Source organism: Homalodisca vitripennis, chromosome 6 (genome assembly GCF_021130785.1).
Source record: "Homalodisca vitripennis isolate AUS2020 chromosome 6, UT_GWSS_2.1, whole genome shotgun sequence".
NCBI classification, from domain to species: domain Eukaryota; kingdom Metazoa; phylum Arthropoda; class Insecta; order Hemiptera; family Cicadellidae; genus Homalodisca; species Homalodisca vitripennis.
The window spans coordinates 144,622,706-144,643,932 of NC_060212.1; the positions used below are offsets into that span (position 1 = coordinate 144,622,706).

The following is a 21,227-nucleotide window of genomic DNA, read 5'->3' on the forward strand; positions in this document are numbered from 1 at the left end:
TATTATCGTTTTTGGTTTACCTATGCGAAATGCTCATTTTAAGCCTGGCAGTACAGGTAGGCATATGGTAGTTTGGCTTGGCAGTCTTCAGATACAGGTAACTTAAACTGCCTGACAGACTTTAAACATAAAATACAAATATAGCATGGCAGCCAAAGGGTTAAGTAATAAAGTGTTGTATTATGTGATATTTTTGGATTCTGAAAACCCATCTTGAGGGTTGATTCAGCATAAAATGTGGATGCTAAAGAAATAAAATTAGCTAATAAATAAAAGTTGTACTCATTATGCTTACACAACCTTGCATTGGTTTGAACAAACCACAAACTAAATACCTTTAAAAAAATAATACATCTAAATTGCACAGAGCAAAACTATGACATGTACTAATACATTACTAAGTGAGCTTTAAGAGTAAAATTTACAAGTGGTTGGTTTTAAATCCTTTTTACAGTATACACACAAAATTTTAAATGAACCTGTGTCAGACTTGTTTCTTTGTTAGTATTAAGCATTCTTGTTGTGTTGATTTATTTAATTTAGTACGGTACTTGTTATCTATCACCTATTTAATCTCTCTTACAAATTAAGTTATGCAATTGTTGATTTTAACTAAGTTTTAATGTACCTATCTTATTTAGTTTTAACCTTTCACGTTATTTTATCCTGTTATGTATCTTATTATTTATTTTAATGTTATATTATGGTCAGATTGTTATGCCGTTTTTATGTTTATTATAAGTTTTTGCATTTTTGTTGTTTGACTATTTTTATCTGTTTAAGGCTTAAGTCATTATAAATTGTTATTGTTGGTAAGGGTATTCCGTAAGGTTTTATTAAGATGTTCTCAAATTTTACATTGTAATTGATTATGACATAGCACATAAATCAGTGTATTATTTAAATATTATATATTTTTGACAACATCTATTGCATGTATGAATAAAGATGATGATGATGATGAGAGTGGAAAAGAAGAATCACAAAATTCATGTAGGTGCTGTATGATATAGGATCTCTTTTATTTTAGAAATTCCAAAATGTACTTACCAATTATACTATTTTCTGGTAACGTTTCTAAAGTTTTGCCTTTGAATTTTGGATTGAAAATTACAGCATCTCTCGGATCTTCTCGTCTAAACATAAAACAAAATCAATCTATTAACTTTAATACAGGTAAAGAATGATATACAATTTTATCAGGATGACATATTCAGACAATATCCTCAAAACTCCAATGTTAAATCTACATATTATAAGTTTAAAATTCTAAATTCTCATCCCAGTCTTTCAGACAAAAGTCACAGCCATTACGGATTATGGTTATGAGGTTCTGTCTGTGGTACAGGATCAAGCTAATTAGTATTTTCACTAAATTAAATTAAATTTTCAGTCAGGCAGATGCCGCTGATGTTTTAATTAAGAACAATGTACTGTGATACAAAAATTCTTTTAACACATGCAGATCCACATTCAATACGGATTGCAAATCCAAAAAATCTGAGAGTACTTCTCATTTCAGTCTACTGAAATTTTAATAATGCAAAATAACCAATAAGAATTCTTTTATCAAGTAGAGAAAATTTGTTTAAACTAAAGATATTGTCTCTAGTTTATATGTATTTCAGGTAGTTTAATATCCAAAACAAAATCAGGAGAATAAAAAAATAAATATGTTCAGTAGTGTACCTAGGACTTAGCTTTGGGGGGAATGAATCTGATTGAAAAAGGCACCACACCGAATCAATTTGAATTTAAAGTTGACTGTAAGTTTGTATATAAATGGTTGTAAGGTCAAAATTATAAAAGCACGATGAAGATGTTTTGGGATTTTATGTTTTTGGTATCTATCCCAGTGGAAGAGTGAACCTAACCAGGACATATGTAAAATTTTTTTTAAACTGTGTAAATATTGTTTGATGTAAGTGTTCGTCAGTGATGTGTGATGTACAGTCACCTTCCTCCAAGGTGGCTTCGGACCTTCTCTCATTAAACAGATCAATGTCTTCTAAGGTCATTGGTCTCATTACGGGGCATGGTCACCTGAAGAAGCATCTACACAGAGTTGGCATCCTTCAGGAGGATCCGCTCTGTGGAAGGTGTAATGAGCAGGAGGAGACTGCTGAGCACCTGCTCTTTGATTGCCCTGCAATAGCAAGAGAGCGGTATGCCATCTTTGGTAGCTTGGACAGGGGTGGTGAATTTTCCCAGGAGGAGGTTGTTTTCGGCGGTTTGTTGAACTGCTGATGTTGTAGACTGGTAGGCCTCATGGTGTTTCCGGGGTGCGCAAAAAAGCCCTTGAGGCTTAAGTGCATGGCAGTACCCAAGTACAACTAAGCAAAACACATAGTGTTACTTTAGTGTTTTTGGCCCCAAGGGGGGGGAAAAAAAGTGTTCGTTTTTTTCCTTCTATATAAAACCTTTCCTGAAATAAATATACAAGTTTATGAATGCTTATCTACACTTATGAAATTAAACGTAATTAAATTAATACAAATTATTTCAATTCAATTTACTACCATTTTGCTTTTAGAATGTGTAGGGAACACTACGAATGCTTGGAAAATTCATTGTTAATATGAACATATAAATCTTTATTCTATGGTAAATTAAAAATAAATAAATTAAAACTGAATTTAGGGAAAAAAACAAATTATTTTATATCAAGTTATAAAATTTGCAATAAATTGATGTTTAAAAATTGAGCAGAAAGTATTTCTCTAGCATAAATAGGCATAAAAATGTAATGATGACTTTTAAAATCCAATAATGTAACGGATCTGAAAACCAAACATAAACTGAAGTACCACACGTGTTGCTAAGTGCACTAGTAATGTGCAAGTCATGTAAATGGAACCTATTGAGATAAACTCATCCGACCTTTACTGCACAGTCATGCTTCATTGTATAGATAGATAGCATCGTACTACATTGTATAGATAGATAGCAATCAGATGACATCTTTTCTTCCTTCTTTACAGTTAATTGCATTTCCTTTCAATCATATTTTTGTGTACAAAAATGGATGTAAAGGACCATATACAATTACTCAAAATAAAGTTTTTAATTAGAACTCAATTTTAATCCTTGAACACTTTTAAATTATTTTTACACTTTAGATTTTAATATTTTTGTAGGTACAACTTTTACAAATTTAATTGCCATATGGCATTTTTATTAATCAGTTCAAAATTACTAAATAAAAATAACACATAGAACATTTCAAAGTAAAAAATATATTTTATTCAAGTTAATTGTGTGTAATTGTATGAAATTAATAAAATCCGAAGGCAGAGTGACTTGTATTTGCAGATTCTAGATCAACAAAGGCAACCACAGTTGCAGCAGTTTGACCTTGGGCTGGAAGGCCACCCAGTCATCCAACTATAAACGTGTGCAATCATATTCTATTATTCAATTGTCTGGAGCTGATGTGTGAACTGGGAGTTAAATGTTAATGTTAGACGACAATTGTGAGCAACAGTATAAAGGGATACTGCAGTTGCAAGTGATGAAATAAGCATTAAATACTACCAAAATTTCTTGGTTTGAGGACTAGAACACTGTTACTGCAATAAAGAAAATTTGCTTAAATAAGAAATGGATCATGAAAGTAAAATCTGTTGCTTAAGCTGCCTGATTAATTCTACCCAATAGGCTGTTCAGGTGATATGCATTCGGTATAATCAAGTTGATAAAAACACTGATCTAAATTAACAACATCCACTACATCTTGGCTCTCTTCAGAATGAACCCATTGCAAAGGTATATGTCCTGTTTTATAGGAGATACATGTCACTCTGATTTGTATGACTGAGGCTTGCAACAAACAAAGGACACAAACAAACGAAACAAACAAACTATGATGTTGGAGAAAACATCATTAGACCTTTGCATCAGTTAGAAATTGACTTGCCAATAAATACTCTATATATTCTATAGGTACTGTCCTCCCAGTATAAGGGTTATGTCCCAAAGTACCAAATAACAATAAAAATATTCTAAAATTCTAAAAAATTTTAAATTTAAATTTCCAATTAGTTGAAATAATTTTCCTGCAAATGTTTTAGCACTAATTTTTATGACAGTAATGTGTACATACAATAACTCTTGGAAAAAACATAGTATGTATACTCTATAATAGAATATTGCAATTGCAAGTGTTGAAAGTGCACTGAAGATTGCCAATGTCTTTAAGTGCATAATAAAACGATAGTGTAAAATCATTATAATTATAGTAAAATGTGATTTTTGTATTTCCCATGATGAAATTAAGTTTGGATTACATGTTTTTCCAAAATTAAATGAGTTTAAAGTGCCTCACAGTGGAATTTTGAAAAGTTTTAAGAAATGTGATGTCCTCCCATTGCTTTTTTGGTATTTATATTCAATATCCCTGCCTCCCCCATTCACATGAAATTTGGATCCCAAATTCCCATATATAATAAAGTTGCTCTGGTTTTCAAATTGGTCACTGAGTGTACAGGAGATGAGATTAACTGTCTTCAGAATCTTTTATTCCCCCAAAATATAATATTTACCAAAGACATGCCTGCTTTTCAATTGGAACAACTTTTGTATTCTTTTAAATTCTTTTAATAACAGCACACAAAATTACAAAATATAAAGTACCATACATGCAGAATAAGAAAACATATAATGTGCAAGTCATGTAAATTGTACCCTTCAAATGTAAACTCTTCTGATCCTTTACTGCACTGTTTTTTACTGTCATGGTTGATTGTATGGATGGCAATCAGATGATAGTCTCCCAATACTAATTATGGGGACCCTGCAGAAACATACACTTAAAAATATAATATTTTGATGTTTATGAATTAAACATTACTACTTTACTGGTTGACTAACTTGACAGAAGAGGTAATAATTTTTTAATGTCCCTCCTTAAAACAAGGGGAGATAAGAGATTTTGAAAACAATGTACAAATAAAGATGCTCTCTGGCGTATATCTTAGCATGATCTCCTTTATTATTTTTTTAAGAACTTTAATATTTTAACTGTGACATCCCTGTATATTTTAGAAGTTGTTTTATTTGCCTGCAGATTCAAGTTACCAAAAAACAAAGACATACATGGGCGACAAACTCGCCATGCCGACGATTTCATCCTTCAATCCCACCGGACTGCCTTGTTTGAAAAAAAACCTTCATATGCAGGGGCAAAACTATTTAATGTTCTACCTGACGAGTTGAAGACTCAAGATTCAGCTACAATGAGAAGACAACTTCGAGAGTGGCTAATCAATAAATCAATTTACACAATGGACGAGTTCATGACACATGCTGGAGGGACTCCTCAGCATTGACTACAAAATACCGGAAGAAACACTTTGTAAACCATCTTATTCTGGTTTTCTATTCTACCTGTCTTTCTTACTGTAACTTGACGCTTATTTCTGTTCTTTATGATTATGATTAAAGTATTATTGATTGATTGATTGATTATTAACTCTTCATAAGAATCTGCCATCCACATTCAAATCATTTGGTTCAGTCTGAATTTTGTAGCTACTTAATAAATGTGTCAGGCTTAAGTGAGTTACAAGGTAAAAAATGTAGAGTAATTCAATTCAATTTATGTCCAAAGTAGACATTTCCAAAATGACAATTTATGAATTGTAAAACTGTATTGAGAGTAGTACAGTAGTCTTGCAAATGACAACTCATGATACTGTAAGTTGAAGCGTGAGTGTGAAACCACGAAAATAGACCCAAGGTCAGGTAGACCCTCAACCACAACTGACCTAGATAATAATAGGAAATTGTACAAAAGTCCTCATCATGGACAATAAGTGAATAAAGTTCTATACAATAACTGTAAAACAATGTATGCTATGGCAAATGTATTTATTATATTATTAATGGTATCCTCGGCATTTTGTAAGTCAGTTAAGTTCTTTGAAATCATAATGTTCTTTATTACAATAACTGTGCGACTTCTTCGCAAACAACCCAGAAGCCGTTATGACTCTGCTAGTGACTGGAGGTAAACATGGACTTCTGAAGACTCACAAAGTCAGTCAATCAAAGTTCAGTAGGTGAACAATACACAGCTATATCCTACTTTAAAATAGATTGTAGGTGTTCGCAATAGACAAATTTACATGTTTACATTAAGATAGAATTAATTAAAACCTTAAATTCTGATTCATAAGTACTCAGTCTATTTAAAAGATTTTTGATATGAGCTCTTCTGCTCATGGTTTTACGTATAGGTACCCCACGAAACTTAGGTGAGACTGCAGCATTTAATCTGAGTTGATTGATTTGATTTAAGTTGATATTTGAATATGCAAAATGTCAATTTTATGTAATAAAATACGATTTATTTATAAACCAATTACTTAATTTATGGGACCAAGTATATACAGTAGAATCATCCACAGGGTGATAATGTAAAAATGTCAACGTTAAAAACGTATTAATTTATCTTTGTCAATTCTCAAAACACGTGTATACAGGTCAAACACGTGTTGCTGTTCACTCAGGTTAAGCAGTACATTAATCAGTTGAAAACAATACAAAATAAGTGTTTTTTGTAACAAAAACTAAATAATTATCAAAAAGAGGTCAGCACGTAACTTAATTTGTAGGTTCAAATCAACAAAAAAAGTTTGCACTGGTTCGGGGTCGTCCTGATAATGAATGGTTCTGTACTCTGAGTGCATTGGGTAACTGTTAATTATCAAACCACATCACAAGGAGTTGTAAATCCAAACTGACTGTTGTTGTTCAATCAATATTACTCAGTTTGTTCAGAAAATAAAAACACTGTAATTGGTTATTTGCTAAAAACCTAACCATCAAAATATATTAAATTTGAGAAGACTATAAAGATTGAAGAAGACCTGTGACTTAAATAAAATAATCTGAAGTCCCACTGAATAAACCTTGATGAAGCTAACCTTGCTGTTTTTTTAATTTCTCAAACATGAACTTTTATTAATTCTTTGAACATTCTCTAGGTTAAAAATTAAGTAAAATGTAAAACATGTGTGGTGATATATATTCAATTAATTAAGGTCCTAATTCTATTTATGAGTACATGTTAAATTTGCATCTAATTGTGAAATGTTAGTGCAACCAAATTATGATTAGCACAATTTATTTTGTTTATGCAGAGATTCAGAGTTATAAAATTATTGTCAAACTGTGTGATGCTTGATTTTCTAGTTTTGTCCTTGAAACTGGCCTTAAAATTAAATAGTTTTCATAATCACTGTACTGTGAAGTGCCTTCATTTTCTGCTACATACTAAGTACATGTCCATTTAAAATAAGAATTTATTGCATTATACGCAAATATAATAACCAAATAAATAGAAACAAATGCTAATTTTTTAGCAATTTTATGATGAGAACAGAAAAGGAGATAAAAGTGTACACAAGGTTAAAAGTTTTCATTGAGATTAGATATAAACTCTATACTAGTAAAACAATGTCTAATAATTGTATAACTCTATCTTTTGACACTTCCACTTGTGACTGAACGTATGATTTCCTACGTTGTATGCCAATCAACTTTAACCCTTTCCGGGCCAGGAGGCAATATATTGTCTCCTTGATATTCGTTTTCTTAAAAAAATACGACGTCAAATGATTAAAGTTTTAGTTTTTTTTTTATTCCCTGGTATAATTGTAGATAATTAATATGAATATCATTTTTATTTTGGAGGTCTACGCATTTTTATTTCGTGATTGATTGTCACGTGACATTATCAGCTGACTCGATCTTTCGTTGTTTATTCTTTACGCTTCAGTGTAATTGTATTATTGTATGCTGGATTCTTCTTCATTATTTTACTTTGTAGTTGTAAATATTAGTAGTTTTAGTTGTTACGTGCTTAGCTATTGTGTGTAGTTGTTACAATGATTGACAATTTGCGATCTCACGGGAGTGAAATTGTAAATAGAAAAAGTCTAAATAAATTTCAAATAAAATTGTGTAAATATTTCTTGGTAAATAGTGTTTTTTAACTGTATTGAAACTGTTTATGGATCCTACAATCATCTGTTTACTGGTACATCCATAATGTGAGTATTTATTTTAAGTTTCTTGCAATGTAAGAGTCAGTTGCTTTAACACTTATAAAATGTTGCGAAGTACAATTATGCGCATTTATACAAAATGTGTCATAAAAACATTTATTTATGAAAGAAATAACACAAAATTTTGTATGGGTTGTTCCTTTTATAAATGTATACCATACACTTATGTATAATATAATAAAATAGCTTGCCACGGTAAAATTATTTTTCCTTTTTTAGTTATTTGCAAAAAGAAATTTAAAAATAAATTTTTTTTACGTAATCTATTAAAACATTTTTTTTTAATTACTTAAAACTACATCTACATATTTTTTTGTTGATAGTATATATCTATAAGAGTAATTTGGTGCAACTTTTAGGTCATTGTCTAATTTTTATGAAAACTTATAAATTTTAATCTAAGAGACTGCAAAATCGCCAATTTTAGCCTGGCACTTTTGACTAGTCACAAGGGGATATGAGATGTGAAAAAATGTTGCAACATCCTATATTTGCTCCTGGCCCTGAAAAAGTTAAATGCCCGCTGAAGTTAAAACCTTAAAACAAAATAGCATTTTGTGCTCACATAAGAGATTCCTACACATAATATAGTTATGGGTAAGAAGAGTTGATTCAATGCAAATGTTGAGTTCTGGACTCAAAATGGAGGTGAATTCAACATTAGCATAAGAGATTTTTTCATAACATCCGGTCTTGGAGCCGAGAGCCAATTTGATCTGGATTTTCTTGAAATTAATAGAGAAATTTTTCCTTAGAAAGAAGTTAATCGTCAGCCACCCTAATTTCAGTGGAGGTAGAAATGGGATGATACTGAAAGGTGTTAAATTATGAAACAATATTTTGTTCAGATTATATGTTTCCTAGCTAGATACACTTAAAACCAATCATCAGATATAAATAACTGTTGTCTGATGATCAGTGAACTAGATAAAGGGTCTGAAGTCACCACTGTAAGGGACGACATGGTTGTCTGACGCTGATTTAACATTTTGTTTACATGTCTGATGGTTGGTTTTAAGAGTATCGAACTAAGAAAAATATGATTTGAGAAAAAATTATCACTTCACATTTTTAAACCTTTTGATAACCTCTCACTTTGACCTCTATTCAAATAGTGCATCTGATGATGAATTTCTTTCCTGGGTGAAAGTTTAGCTATCGATTTCAAGAAAAACAAATTGGTTCTCGGCTCCAACATTATAACATAAATCTTTCTTTATTTTAATAAGAACATGTTTTAATGAGATGAGAAGAAAAGTTACACTGGAACTCCTGTATTTTGGAGTAAAAAACTTAATGCAAATGGCTAATTATTTGTTGTGTATCGCTATATTGGATTCTGAACAAAAATAAGCAATACTTATAGGAATAAAGTAACATTAATGTAATATTCATTTCCAATTGACTTCACTGACAAACATTTCAGTATTAAAATGTTAACAAACTCTATGGGGTGGTATTATCTTCTGTAATTTTGCATCAACTCCAAGCAGTTTCATTGAGAAATAAAACGTCTTGTTTCTAGTACTCTAAATTCAGAGATGTATATATATATATATTAAATAGTGTTTAAAATCACTCAAATTCATAAAACACACATTAAAATATAGGAAATAACTGAAGCATTTACAAATTACTATATTTTTAGTTAAAAACAATGTTAAATAATTTAATTAGAACTCAATTATTTCTAAATACTTACAACTCAAACAATATATTAAATTGAAAAAGCAGAAGTCACTATTTCCGATGCTACCAAACTGCATGTTTTGTAACAAAAATGTACTGTAGAAAATAAATGTTGAAAACTGTTCTCAGGCACCCATTAATTACTACTCTTAGCCAACTTTTATATTTCTCCAAATGTATATTACATAATTTTGCACAATCTCAAATATTAATATAAAAAAAAAATTAAAGCTAGAATCTGAACATTAGATATGTATAAGTATTTTTTTATTTAATTAATTTTTAGTGAGTACAACAATTTTTTTCGGACTCAACCTGTATGTAAGAGGCCATTTGCCTGATCCCCTAGATTTTTAGATAGACTAATAATTGGTCAGATGGCAGTTATAGGTTAATCAGAGAATAAAGAAGTCCACTGCAGGTTATGTGTTCTTAAATCAGCCTATGTACACCATGCACTGTTGCCAAGTTGTTTCTTAGCTTGATGGCACTTAGCAAATACCATCTGGAACATAGGACCTTAGTGCTTTGGTAAAATGCAGCGTGTTCAATTTGTATACCCGCCATTTTTTAAACCGATATAATATTCTATTGACATTTGTTTCGAAAACATGTCTTAATTGGACTAAACATTTTGCAAAGTTTGAACTTGTATCTTTTCCTAAAAAAACACAAACCGACAGACAGTAAACTAAGCAAGAGAAGGACCATCCTTCATGACATTTCTTACTTATTTATATCTGACAAATCAAATGGTTAATTTTTATAGAGTAATTTATGATCACATTGTATTTTACCCAAGCACTAAGGTCATATGTTCCAGATGGTATTTGCTGAGTGCCATCAAGCTAGGAAACAACTTGGCAACAGTGCATGGTGCATATTGGCTGATTTAAGAACAAATCACACAAAATGTTAAAAGATGATTTAGTAAGCATTGCGTCCCACGGGACAATTGAGCCTTACATGCTTATCTCATCATGGGGCTTGGAGAGAGTCAGGATATTTATTATTCCAGAACTACCATCTGTTCTGGATGACTCGTAGTAGTAATTACCTACAGATAGCAGTTGTTTATTCACTTCACCCAATGGATCACACTGGCTACTTTTGTAGATAGCAAACAGACACTCAATTTAAATCAGTAGTAAAATAACGAATCTCTATAAAAGCAATATTCTATAATATAATAATATTATTAATGATCTCATGATATAATTTAAATATTGTAATAGAGTGTGAAAGTCTAGTTAATAAGCATTGGCTATGCTACTTACCTTCGTTCAATATAACCATTAATAAGACAACGTTTAGTTATATAAATTCAAATGAGAAATCTACTGATACCGATTAAGATTAAAATATGAAAATCACATCATTCTGGAGAATTCATATTGCGGTGTGTACTATCAAAAACCTACATAAGCTATGTTTGTAGTAGAGCATTTCGATCTATTGGCTATTGGCACATCTGGACTTATGCTAGTTTTTCATATTTTATACATGACTTGTGTCGATACTTGTGTAAGCTTTATGACAATAAATGTATTCTTATTCTTATTCTGTGTCCGAATGAACAGTTTTGAACAGATTCTAAAATGTAACCGCTGTTCGAAATGACAATGTGCTAATCTACCATTAGTAATTGCTCAACAGACTTTTCTGTTGCACTCGATAGATTTATTGTATTATGAAATTACATAACATTTAAAAATAATGTAATAATAGAATCAGTGTAATTTATAAACCTCACTCTGTTAAAACTGGTAGAAAACTCATTATTAGTATTTATTTTCAACATTACATTTTAAAACCATAAGTTATAATAAATTTTAACTGATAGAGTACTGTATGAAAAAGGAAGGGAAATGAGGAAAATGGTCAAGTTCAGTGATTATAAGGGAAAACAATCATCTACGAGGAGTCATTTAAAATGAAATAGAAGTAGTGGAAATAAAGAAAGCACTAACATTTTTAAAAGCAGTTGGAAAGTTAAAAATATTTGTATAAGTTTAATTAGTTTACGATAATTATATTTAAAGATTACCACTTTGAAACACATTGCAATTCTAGAATTATTAAGATATTTGCTTTTGAAACTTTTCTTTTAAAATTACAATGGTTAAATAATGAAATCTACACTTACTTGCATATGGCACCAATTGCCATTCCCTCTGGAAGAATTGTTGGGAGGTCTTTCAAGGAATGCACCACAAAATCAACGTGGCTTTGTTCTAAGGCAGTTTCTAGTTCTTTTGTAAATAAACTTTTTTCACCTATTTTCGGTAGAGGTTTGTCCAATATCTGGTCACCCAACGTTGACATTGTAACTGAAAAAAGGACATAATGAAATTAAAACTCACAATTCACATTGAAATGAAATATTCTTTGAGAAGAAAGGTAGATTTCATTTGCGGCTCTCATCTTGAGACATCAGATTGAAGATGCACTATTACTTCGTAGTTTCATTGAGATAACACTGCTGCTTTTACAACTATTCAATAAATAACAAATTAATACATTATTTTTTAAAATATAGAAGCCTATTTTATTGAAAATCTATGAAATATTTGAATAGTTTGAAACTAATTTATTTAGGAAACAGGATTTTTCCGGACATTTGCCATCGTTCAGTGAAACAAGAAAACAGTAACACTACGTTTCGAGATCTGCAATCTGATCTCTTCTTCAGGTAAAGAACTAACCTAATACATAATTACAAACTAGGTTAAAATAAACAAATCTTACTAAAGCGTTGTGGCACGCCTAAGTCAGGAATCACAACCTACATGTTGTTTGTCAACTTCACTAACACTAAAGACATGCACTTAATACAAAACTATACAAAACACTAATCATTAAAACTAAACTATGAAATACAGGTCACAATACGTCTTCACTCGTCTACTAACCACCTACGACTGACCAGAGGGACTAGCCAATGGTAATCGTGACGGCTGGCTAAAACAAGATGGCGGAAATACAAGGGAAGGGGAACAGGAATGGGCCCTTTCGTTATTATTGGTTCATGCGAGATGAACTTCTTAAAACCATGAACTTCTTAAAAATAACCTTCAAACAAAGAATAATTTATTTACTTTTATCACTGTTTATTTCTCAAAACTTTGTATTATTGTTATCTTGAAAACTTACAACAACAAATGTTTGAGATCAAATTACAGTAACTAACCAAAGAATTCTAAAACTCTTTTCAGTTTTGCTCTACAATGTTTATTAACTGAGATATAACTGTTGCATTTTGAAACTTTGAACAATCCCCATCTTGAAACCTTAAGATATATAAATAAATAAGTAGGAATAAAGCTTTTAAAGTATTAATTACATGATACAGGCTTATTTAAGACATATGTAAGTTTTATTCTTACGTACAACTCTTTGTTGGAATAATAAAATCAATGGCTAAAATGGCAACATCAAGTAATGTGCCCACTGCAAAAATCTAATTGTAAGAATCTTTTTTTGTGTCCTGGCAGTAATAGATTATTTATGGTAATAATTACATTTATAAACCCAACAATTTACAAGGTAAATTGAAAAGGTCCTCGGAATCATTCGCTATATTCAAGAAGTGGTACGCTGAAGGAAAAATTTAACAAGACTCATATTATATTTCAATATTGGAGGTAATATCAGGCACCTCCGATATCCAGTCTGGTGACAAACAATAAAACGTTATGAAACTGTAAGTTTTGTGAGCAAGGAATGCAACACGGACAAGCTCTATAACTTTCTCCCCTTGTCGGCCGGCATGGAACGGGTAAGTGAGAGAGGGAGGACTATATTTTCTTTAGCTTGACACACTTAAAACCAACTACAAGACAAGTAAATAAATGTTAACTCAGTGTCAGCTAACCATATTTAAAGATCATCACCTTTACTCTTTACTGCAACTCTATACTGAGTGATCTTGAGTACTATTCTTACTCCGGCTCTATGCCATAGTATGAAGCCTCTTTAACTATTAATAGCTGACTGTTGTTACTCTGGCTTGATAACAGTTGCCAACGTGTTAAAGTGGCGACTTTCAGTATCTTTATCTAGTTGTCTGATAATGACATAACTAAATTCATGTGTCTGGCAGTCAGTTTTAAGTGTAAAAATGTTCTCTGATAAAAGAGTATTGTTTTATATTCAACTCTCAGACAATGGAGCACATTGTAAACGACTGCCCTTTGCGATTATTTTCTGGTGGTCTGGCTGGTCTAAGTGGTTTAGAGGATGGGTCTCTAAACTGGCTCAGTAATTTGGATTTAGCATTGTGACGGGAGATCTTAATATTATTCTTAATTTATGACTCAAGAACTTTGTTCTTACGTACTTTTTAATAATTGTAATTTTTAATTTATTTATTTATGGATAGCCTTTGTCCCCCATACGATATATATATATATATATATTCATAACTCTTTTGATACTACCACCAAAATTAACACAGCTGACGATAAATTTCTTTCTTAAGGACAAATCCTCTATCGATTTCAAGAAAAACCAAATTTTGTGCTTATACTGTGCAAATTTGTTAACAGTTCCTAGACTATTAGCTAAGACTTTGAGAGAGAAAACATAAGCCACATAATACATTGAGCTTATTATACTACCGGTACATAATATCTAGATAATAAAATCAAAAACATAATAATCTTACCTATTTCAAATTTTTTTTCTGGATAGACCTCTTCCAATTTTCTTATTATGAATCGGGTCTGAATTAAAGCAAGCTGAAACAATTATAAGCGAATAATACACACTAGTAACAAAACTAGACTTGCACAAAACCAATCTTTTGATTCATTTAATGTCCAATTTACAGTAGAAAGCACTAGATAATGATAAAAATTTGAAACAAATCAATACAAACTTTGATTTGATTAGATAATACGAGGTGTGATCAAAAAGTTCCAGAACTTTTTATATACTATGGGAATGCAATGTCTCACAGCGATGCGGTTGGCAGCATTGTATTCCCTGACTCAACAGTAACACAGCTGTGTTTGCAGATCAATCATAACATCACTGAAAATAACATTAGCACAGTTTGTTTGAGATTAGTTTTATAGAGTTTGGCTATTTTTTTGTTTAATGAAAATGAATGTGAAAGAAGAGCAACGTGTTTGTGTGAAGTTTTGTGTGAAACTGAACAAAACGTTTCCTGAAACCTTTTTAATGTTACAAGAGGCTTTTGGTGAAGAATGTCTAAGCCGATCATGCTGCCATCAGTGGTTCAAGAGGTTTAAAGATGGCCGAACATCCACAGACGACGATGCTCATTCCGGACGCCCTTCAACGTCAATCAATGATGACAATGTTGGTAAAGTGAACGCTCTCGTACGATCAGACCGTCGACTATGTAACAATCCGTGAAATGGCAGAAGAGTGTAACATTTAATTTGGGTCATGTCAGGAAATTTTAACTGAAAAACTTCAAATGCGTCGTGTTGCAGCAAAGTTTGTGCCAAAACTGTTGATTGAAGACCAAAAACAACACCGAATTCATGTTTCTGAGGAACTTCTTCAAAAGGCAAATGACGACGAAAGCTTCTTGGATCATGTCATTACGGGAGACGAGACATGGGTTTTTGGTTACGATGTGGAAACAAAAGCCCAATCATCACAATGAACATCAAAAGGCTCTCCAAGACCCAAGAAAGCACGTCGTCAAATCAAATGTGAAGGTCATGCTTAAGGTTTTCTTTGACTGTAAAGGTGTCGTCTACTATGAATTCCTTCCATAAGGTCAAACAATTAATCGTTTTTGTTTATCTTGAAACCCTCATAAAATTGCGTAATGCTGTGAGAAGAAAGAGACCTGAGCTGTGGCAATGTGGTGATTGGGTCCTTCACCATGACAATGCTCCTGTTCACTCTGCATTAGTTATCCGTGACTTTTGTTTAAAAAACGTAATGACTGTCATTCCTCAGCCCCCCTATTCACCTGACTTCAGCTCCAGCAGACTTTTTTCTCTTCCCGAAGCTCAAGAGACCCCTGAAAGGACGAAGATTTCAAACAGTTGACGAAATTAAATGAAATACGACGGAGCTGCTAAACACCTTTATGAAAGAAGAGTTTTCTGGGACCTTTGATCAGTGGAAACACCAGTGGGAAAAGTGTGTAGCTTCCCAAGGGGAGTACTTTGAAGGAGACAAATTCGAATAACCTGTATGTTGTATGAATAAATGTATAAAAATTCAGTCCTGGAACTTTTTGATCACACCTCGTATATAGATTATATTATAATAAATAAGTTACTTATTTACAAAAAAAACCCAATTGTCTTGTTATACAATTCTCCATTACACAATATTTTTATTGTAGCCTAGTCATAAAATACTCAAAAAAGTCAGGAAAGTATGGCTACTTTATCTTCACTAATATCTATGGCTATATATTTTCCAAACCTCAAGTCCATCAACTAAATAAATAGATTCTTTCCCAAAATGCAATAAAATGAAATTTATATCAATTTATGCAAAAAGCACACAAAATAACCACCTTTAACAAACTTAAAATACATTGTAATTATTTCCTTCTAATCTATACTTATGCTTTAACATTTTGTTTTCATTAAAGAATATTTTAAGTATTTACTAAATGGAAAATAGTATAAAATAGTAAATGTGCCTAATACGATTTTAGTCTTGATTATCCCTTTCAAAAGGATTATTTTATTATCAATTAATTAAATGATTTTTTTCCTTACAATCTCATAAATTAGAAAAATAACCTAACATGTAACTTAATAAGACTCAATATAATTCACAGGACTAGTCAGAACTCAGTCAACTGTCTGAGAGTACATAGTATAAAGATTGTTTATATCTGTTACTTTAACTTTATAGAAATTAAATGAATGTACAATTGAAATATTTGTACAATAATACACCATAATTTATTCAAAACCTTGTTTTATTGATTTTAAATGTCAATGTTATAATAATGCTGATGGAGTGAGCATCCATCTTTAAAAGGTTAACAACTAGTATTTAGAAAGCATATTGTAATTTTAGAAAATACTAAAAATTAAAGTTTCGGTAAATATTTTGCTAACAAAGTGATATTTATTAAATATGCTATTTTGGTGAAGTAGGTCAAAACACTGTGATAGTCAAACCCCTTAGCACACAGTGAACGTTTAATATTTATTAATGTTATCATATACATACATTATTCAGTGACATTATAATGTCTTGGCTTCCAAGTAAACAAGGTTTCAAAATACCGCTGACTTTCAAACTCTGCCTTCCATTCTTTGCAATTTACAACTTCAATATTTATCTCTTTTTCACAACCTGGATAAAAATAAAGTAAATACTCTACAAACAAATTTCACAAAAAGTGTAAAGGGATATTTACACTCAATAATATAATACAAGTCAATAATATAATACCTTAGCGTCAAGCTGGTTAGAAATAATACGAGGTAGACTTGTGAAGTGGCTATTAAATTCTATTGTGACACCCATTGTATTAGTTAACAACATCGATTTATATTTGGATTTATTTAATATTTTTTAAAGTGGTTTTGTCTCTGAATTAATTATATTCCAGGCTGTTTTTGAAATATTTTTAGAGGATAGTATTTTATTTACCAGGAATTTCTTTTTAGGGACTAGGACTATTTACGTATGATGTTTAAGACCAGTTTTATATTATTTACAGATTTTTCCTCTGTTTATTGACTTGGCTCTGGCAAACAGCTCTCTTGACAGGAGAGCACTTGCCCTAACCACACCAATCACCCATAAATAAAGATGTAACTTTAACTTTTTTTGTTGTCTTTTATAGGAATTACGAGATTATTATAAAATACCAGCTTATCAACAAATTTTGAAAAATTTACATCCATTGATTCACAAGAAATTACATCAAATCACTCCTACTCATTTACAAAGTTACCTGCTCAAAAATATGCTATATTTAGTTACTCTACTGTTTCCAATCTTTAGTAATAATCTTCACCACCCATTTTACTCCATGACTGAGTTTTACGAATGGCGACAATCACAGGAATTTTGATCCTCTAGAAGAAACATTTTTCACCATTCTATTTACTATTGTTATTGATAGTATATGTTGTTTTTTATTAATTTATGACGCAAATTCTGTACTTAAAGTTCATGAATAAAGCATGCTGACTTCTGACTAATAAATTATCGACTCCCTCATGTTCTAATGAATTGCAACTGACTAATATTTCACTATAGAATTATTTTTCCTATACCCTAGGATAATAATTTCTTTGGTAGGAATGGATCATTGCATTCCTAAAGTACCTAAAGTCAAATTTTAAACAATATGTTAAAAAATCATTTACCCTCTTAAATTAGCCTCAAGTGAATTTAAATACATATATAATTTATAACACTATTATTATGGTATTGTGCCGTTTTATAGTTAATCCTACTAGTGTTAACTGACTTCTCTGACTGTTAATAACATTTCTGTAGTGTTAGCTGACCTATTTCTGGTAAACAATCATGTCTTATAAATTCTGCACAAATCATGTCTATCTGGTGCACAATTTCTTATAAAAAAGTCTATCAATGTACAGTAGAGTCCCGTTAATCCGACCTAATTGGGACCGAGCCCTATTCGGATTATGTGATTGTTCGGATTAGCCAGAATTACAGAAAAATACGGTTTTAAACTTGAGAATGGGTCTATTTTGTTATAGAATTATCAATATTGTTTATTAAAACATGTTTTCTGACTGTTGCATTGTATTTCTTGACAAATAAACGTGTTTGCGAATACTAAGCACATTTACCGTATTTAGTGTGAGAGTTCTATTGTTAAGCAATGTGAGCGTACTGGATATTGTACGGGTCCACGCGTTCAATAGTTGTACGAAACTACGCGTCATCCAATAGACTCTCTTCAATGCGACAGAAGAGAATAACTGAATTTATGTCTTTTAACATTTAATATTGTACTCAATAATAATATCAGTACTGTACGTCCAATTTTTGTTTGATTTCACTTCTTAATACAGTAATTTAACTCATACTTAACCTATAAGTTTCAATTTGGTACTGTATTTAATTTCATTATTTATGTACTGTATCGTACACAATTTGTCTTAATAAAATACTGTGTATGTCTATTTAATTAAAGTTTTCTTTGTTTATGTACGAAATGATGCACCCATTTTCATTTTGTATGTAATTAGTTCCTATAACTGTTCATTATCGTTATAAATAATTCCTCCTGGACCTGTTCGGATTAACCGACGTTCGGATTACTCGTGTTCAGATTAGCGGGACTCCACTGTATTGATATTATTGAGGCAGCACATAATTGGGAAAGAATTGATCTACCGAAAGTTATATGTAATTTAAAAAATATTCATGTACAATTGTATTAAAACTCTTACGTATACACCTATTTTTCATCATTTATGTGAATAACTGGCTTTTGATTTATAGCATTAGTACATATATGTACACATAAGTTCTCACATTTGTAATTTTTAACTTCTATTTCACAAACATAGGTTTCCCTAAATGTTTTTAAACAGACCTTTAAACCGCCACGTCCGAAATATATCGAGCAGCTCTAGTTTTATGAACAACTCCCATGCTCGATATATGCCATGCAACTATAGTTTTGTGAACAACTGCCACATCCAAGTACACTCGTCTTCATGTATCAGCTGTTTTATTTTTGTTGTATCAGTTTTATTATATTGTGTTACTTGATGTTCTATTGTGTTAGAAATGTCTAGAAGATAGCTGCCCAGTTGGTGGTGCTATCTTGTGGCAAACTATTTGGATGTCACGTGCTTAGTATCGTAAACGAGTTTGGGAATGGTTATGTTGATATGTTACCAGCTGTTTCCGATATTTATTCATAGATAGTTGTCTGACAGTGGTAATATGTTGAAATTATTTGATAAATTGACATTGTTTTAGAAATTTGTAAACATTCTTAATTGTTATCTTTTTTATTTTCAATTTATAGATATTTACAATTTTATTTTTTAAGTAAAAAGTCTTAAAACGGATTTTAATCAAATCACTTCACAAAAGTCTTTACATTATTGAGGTTCTAAATATTTTAACAGCAATATATTTGTTAATGTAAATATTGGTTCTGCAGGCTCATAATATTATTCTATAACTTCAGACTGTTTTTGATAAGTATTATTGAAATCTCCGTTGCTGTTGAAGTCTACTGATTTCCATACCACTTCTAGGGTAAAAAAATTAAAATAAATGTGCATACATAATAAAAACAGTATTGATTAATTTTATGGCCTGTTTTAAATTCATATATTATTTTCCAATTCATCCTCTAACAAAATACATAACATCAAATATATTGCTCCTTATTTGTAATTTTAATTAGTTAAAAAAAAAACTCTGCGCAAAGATAAAAAAATAACCTAACAATTTTTGACATTTTTATTTTATAAAAATTGGATACATTTTAGGAAATTTGTGAGGCAGAGACTGCTACTCAAGTATCCTATAACATATTGGATATTTTGGCCATGGCGAAACACGTTAAAATATTTTTTTTAAACTTCAAAGACTGATGGTCACTAGAAATTTTGTCTTGAAAAGTTACTGCTCCCTGCTAAATATGAATATTATTTCAGCTAACCTTGCTTTCACTTTCAAATGTAGGTCATTCAAACTACTTAATTTATATTGAAATGTAAGAAGACAATTAATTATAACATACCTCACTTTTTCTTGAGCCCACTTTTATGGTTTTCTCTTGGTTGTTCATTTCTTTTTGAAGTGATAACTCAGCAAAACGAAAGAAAATATTCTAATCAGTTACTGAGAGCCAATGTGAACAAGGTTAAAGGTTAATGTTTACGTAACACATTGTTGTAAAAATTTAAATATCTAGAAAGTAACTCCACGAACTTTGAGGAAATATCACAATTAAGTGTGAGAACAATTACTGACACTGCAGTAGATTGTTAATGACTGAAAAATACATTTTCCTACATATCTGTCACAATAAGACAACTACTGCTCCTCCCGAAGCCATGATGAAGAAACAGCGGACGGAGGAGGAAGAAGAGTGAGTGAAATTGAAACTCGTAAGAGAATGTAATTTACTTATTTTCTTCTGCTACACAGCTGTGTATAGAATTGAACTAGAAAGGACAAGTTACGCCTTTTATGCATAGAGTAAAGAATAAAAACAAAAATGTGTGGTCAAGACTGTTCAGGCGAACGTATAAAGCGTGTATGCATGCACACATTTTCGAAATAAGTATTAACATGAATTTGGTGCCATAGATATATCAAAACAATTCAGTCATTCCAAAGGCTATTGATATATATTGCTGACTTCTATCTATAGTGATGCATCTCCAAAATTTGTTGACAGAACTCAGAACAATAATTCTTTATCATACATAGTATTGAATTGTATTATTTTCAGTTTCCACCAATAGATTACAAAGTAATAACTATTACTATTTGAAAATT

At 31.1% G+C, this 21,227-nt stretch overlaps 1 protein-coding gene across 1 annotated transcript in view; it reads right to left on the reverse strand.

The window, feature by feature from the left end:
* The window catches only part of LOC124364980 (porphobilinogen deaminase), a 28,637-nt gene extending 7,813 nt beyond the window's left edge, over positions 1–20,824 (reverse strand). Inside the window, exons 1-4 of the mRNA XM_046820842.1 lie at positions 20,464–20,824; positions 14,425–14,497; positions 11,905–12,088; positions 1,051–1,136 (exon numbers count right to left, since the gene is read on the reverse strand). Coding sequence (XP_046676798.1) covers positions 1,051–1,136; positions 11,905–12,088; positions 14,425–14,497; positions 20,464–20,511 — 391 coding nt within the window. The 5' untranslated portion in view covers positions 20,512–20,824. The remainder of the gene's footprint in view (positions 1–1,050; positions 1,137–11,904; positions 12,089–14,424; positions 14,498–20,463) is intronic.
* Between the last annotated feature and the right edge of the window lie 403 nt (positions 20,825–21,227).